This window comes from Neomonachus schauinslandi, chromosome 7 (assembly GCF_002201575.2).
Source record: "Neomonachus schauinslandi chromosome 7, ASM220157v2, whole genome shotgun sequence".
Classification (NCBI taxonomy): Eukaryota; Metazoa; Chordata; class Mammalia; order Carnivora; family Phocidae; genus Neomonachus; species Neomonachus schauinslandi.
Window position 1 is genome coordinate 1,079,725 of NC_058409.1, and position 4,195 is coordinate 1,083,919.

The 4,195-nt window shown below is 36.6% G+C and overlaps 1 protein-coding gene across 1 annotated transcript; it reads left to right on the forward strand.

The window, feature by feature from the left end:
- Window positions 1–1,983: 1,983 nt before the first annotated feature.
- LOC110577561 (olfactory receptor 14K1-like) lies at window positions 1,984–2,906 on the forward strand. The gene is given in 2 exon segments (XM_021686917.2): window positions 1,984–2,200; window positions 2,203–2,906. Coding segments are annotated over 2 exon segments (921 nt in total).
- The last annotated feature ends 1,289 nt before the right edge of the window (window positions 2,907–4,195 follow it).

Here is a 4,195-nt window from a genome sequence, read left to right on the forward strand (position 1 = left end):
GAAGAAGAAGAAGAAGAAGAAGAAGAAGAAGAAGAAGAAGAAGAAGAAGAAGAAGAAGAAGAAGAAGAAGAAGAAGAAGAAGAAGAAGATAGCAAGAGGGGAAGAATGAAGGGGGGAAATTGGAGCGGGAGATGAACAATGAGAGACGATGGACTCTGAGAAACTGAGGGTTCTAGAGGGGAGGGGGGTGGGTGGGAGGATGGGTTAGCCTGGTGATGGGTATTAAAGAGGGTATGTTCTGCATGGAGCACTGGGTGTTATATGCAGACAATGAATCATGGAACACTACCTCAAAAACTAATGATGTAATGTATGGTGATTAACATAACAATAAAAAATTTTAAAAAAACAACCTTGTGTATCAAAGGCTGAGATTCACTTAAAGAGGTTTAAGGAAAATTTTTATTATTTTTTCTTACATTAGGGTGTTCACTGAGAAAGCCACACATATTGTGAGGGGTTGAAAGAGGCTGCATGGAGATCTAAAGAAATTGTCACTGAAGTGATGCTAAAGTAAATTCAAAGAGAATCTCTAAAGACAAGAATGATCTGAGGGACAAAAGTATGATCACAGATCTCTCCCATGGGGTTTGTGAGTGACCGTGGATTATAAATCCTGTGTAAGTTTAAAATGGGAGGACACTGTTTTTCTCATTAGATACAGTTGACATCTCTAATATTTGTTGGTTTTTGGTATTAATTAAATACTTGCTAGTGTTGCATGCAAAAAATCTGCCTCATAGTTCTTTTTATCCCCTTTTTAAAATTTAAATTCAATTAGCCAAGGTATAGTACATCATTAGTTTTTGATATAATGTTCAATGATTCATTAGTTGAGTATAAATTTTGCTCTTTTATTTGGTAAATGGTACTATGCATTTGTAAACCAATTGGATAAAATTACCAGAGTGCCTTTCTAGGTTTTTTTAAGGTTTTCTAAAAAATTTTATTTTATTTTACAGAGAGAGAGCACAAGCAGAGGGGAGCAGGAGAGGGAGAAGTAGGCTCCCCGCTGAGCAGGGAGTCTGATGTTGTGCTTGATCCCAGGATGACCTGAGCCAAAGGCAGATGCTTAACTGACTCAGCCACCCAGGCTCCCCTCTGTTTTGTTTTTTTAGTAAATATCTGCACAAAAAGAAAATACTATTGGTGATATTTTCACCAAAAAATATGTGTTTAATGAAAACATGGGGATAAGCCTTAATGTCATTCAATGAGAAGTATTTAATATATTAGAATATCGGCTAAAATTAGTGATTTTTTTTTAAGTTCAGTTAGCCAACATATAGTATATCATTAGTTTTTGTTGTAGTGTTCAATGTTTCATTAGTTGCATACAACACTGGGTAATTATTTTTTTTTAAGATTTTATTTATTTAAGAGAGCGAGGGAGAGAGCACGAGTGGGGTGAAGGGCAGAGGGAGAAGCAGGCTCTCCAGTGAGCAGGGAGATCAAGGTGGGGCTAGATCCCAGGACTCTGAGTTCATGACCCGAAACCAAGACAGATGCTTAACCAATTGAAACACCCAGGTGCCCCATATTATTGATTATTTAAACCCATTGCAATATGCTACAAACAGAAAATTCATCCATGACTTCTAATCCACATCAACATTTACATCAAGTAGGATAACATTTATACATAACAAATATGTATTCTATTACATTAGAATTAGGTAGCCAATTCGACAATCTTGATGAAATAAATATACTCAAAAATCATTTCAAGTATTGAGTTAGGGAGGGAATGGGAATTCTTATCATCTTTCACAGTGAATTTAAGTCCAGTTACATTGTACTCTTATGTCTATAGTTGTTTTATAGCTGAGTAAAGTATAAATATAGGTATCTAGGTATTTTAAATTTTCCATCTATCCCATGATGCTAAAATATACATGTTTCAAAAATAAAGAAGCAGATAATATTTTGTTACTTTAATATAACTTTTTTCTTTATTCAATAGGTGGCTTTTAATTTTAAAATATGATGAATCAAACAGTAATAATGGAATTCTTGCTTCTGAGATTTACTGAGAACCAGTTGCTATTGAGGCTACATGCTGTGTTCCTCTTACTGATCTACCTACTGGCCATAGTGGAGAATTTAATTATCATCCTCCTCACAATTCTTGACCAACACCTCCACACTCCAGTGTACTTTTTCCTAAGGCACTTACCCTTCTTAGATATGTGTCTCATTTCTGCACAGTCCCCAAATCCATCCTCAACTTCACTGACTCCATCTCTTTTCTGGGATGTGTGTTACAGGTCTTCCTTGTGATAGTAATGTCTGGGTCCGAGATTAGCATTCTCACTGCAATGTCCTGTGACCACTATATTGCCATCTGTCGCCCTCTTCATTATGAGGCTGTTATGAGCAAAGAGGTCTGTGTCCAGCTGGTGTTAGTCTCCTGGCTCAGTGGAGGGGTCTTCAGAATCTTGTACTCAGCTGGGACATTCTCTTTAAATTTTTGTGGGTCCACTAAGATACATCAGTTATTTTGTGATGTGCCCACCCTACTGAAGCTCACTTGTTCTGTGGAACATGCAACTATTAATGTCAGTGTGGCCATTGGGGTCTGTTATGGATTTTCATGTTTAGTTTGCATTGTGGTCTTTTATGTACATGTTTTCTCTACCGTGTTAAAGATCCCAACCAGACAGAAGCAGGGCAAAGCCTTTTCCACCTGCTTGCCTCACCTCTTTGTAGTGAGTACATTCCTTCTAACAGGTGCTATTGCTTATTTAAAGCCAAACTCTGATGAACCTTCTCTTCCTGACTTGTTCGTGTCTATGTTCTATTCTGTGGTACCCCCAACCTTGAACCCTGTTATCTACTGTCTGAGGAGAAAAGATATTAAATCAGCTCTTGTTAAAATCCTACAAAAGTTAAAAGGAGTGGAGTAATGGAAAGATGAATAAAATTGAAGTTAGGAAGTAGGATTTTCTTTGATTTTCCACAATTAACTAGCTGTTTGGAATTATTTGTACTAGAGATTAATATATATGGAGTCTCGTTAGTAATGATCTCAGGTTGTCAAGTTTTTGTTTTGTTTTGTTTTGTTTTTTGTTTGTTTGTTTTTCATTTCAGAGAGAGAGAGATGGAGCATGAGAAGGGGGGCGGTTCACAGGGAGTGGGAGAAGCAGACTCCAGACTGAACAGGGAGCCAGTCACATGGCTTGATCCCAGTACCCCAGGATCATGACCTGAGCCAAACGCAGATGTTTCTATCTTAATTATATAGAAATTATGAAGGTTTTTCTCATGCATAGTCCGTGATTTGGACTCCTATGCTGAGCTATATATACATGAGATTTGTATGAGGTTTTTATTCCTCCAAAACTATTATCTTCCATGACATTTCATTTATATCATTTTAATATCCTAGATTTTGCATATATGCTTTATTTACTCCACTTCATAGCATTTGCTTTTCAATATGTAATGGGAATTTGATTGATAAATTGACTGATTTTAAGTAAGCTCCACACCTAATGTGGAGCCCAATATGGGGCTTGAAATCAGGACCCTGAGATCGATAACTGAGGTGAGATACAGAGTCAGGATGCTTAACCAACTGACCCACCCAGCCACCCTGAAAATTTGATATTAATATAAAATTATTTTGACTAAATTTTGCTGTTTAAGAAAATACTCAATTTACTCACAAGCTTTAGTTATTTGACTAATATATGTTTGATGATGGATGTTATAAAATTACTCAGCTGTTTAAGAAGATGATTCTCTTTCATCTTTGTTTCTTTTGATGAAAATTAAATTTTTTGTACTTATTTTTTCTCTTTATATAAATTAACTTTTACCTAATGTGTTGATTCTAGATATTGGGTTATTTGGGTTTTCTTCTTCTTTTTTTATTATGTTATGTTAATCGCCGTACATTACATCATTAGTTTTTGATGTAGTGTTCCATGATTCATTGTTTGCGTATAACACCCAGTGCTCTATGCAGAACATGCCCTATTTAATACCCATCACCGGGCTAACCCATCTTCCCACCCCCCTCCCCTCTAGAACCCTCAGTTTGTTTTTCAGAGTCCATCGTCTCTCATGGTTCCTCTCCCCCTCTGATTCCACCCCTTCATACTTCCCCTCCTGCTATCTTCTTCTTCTTCCTCTCCTTCTTTTTCTTCTTCTTCTTCTTCTTCTTCTTCTTCTTCTTCTTCTTCTTCTTCTT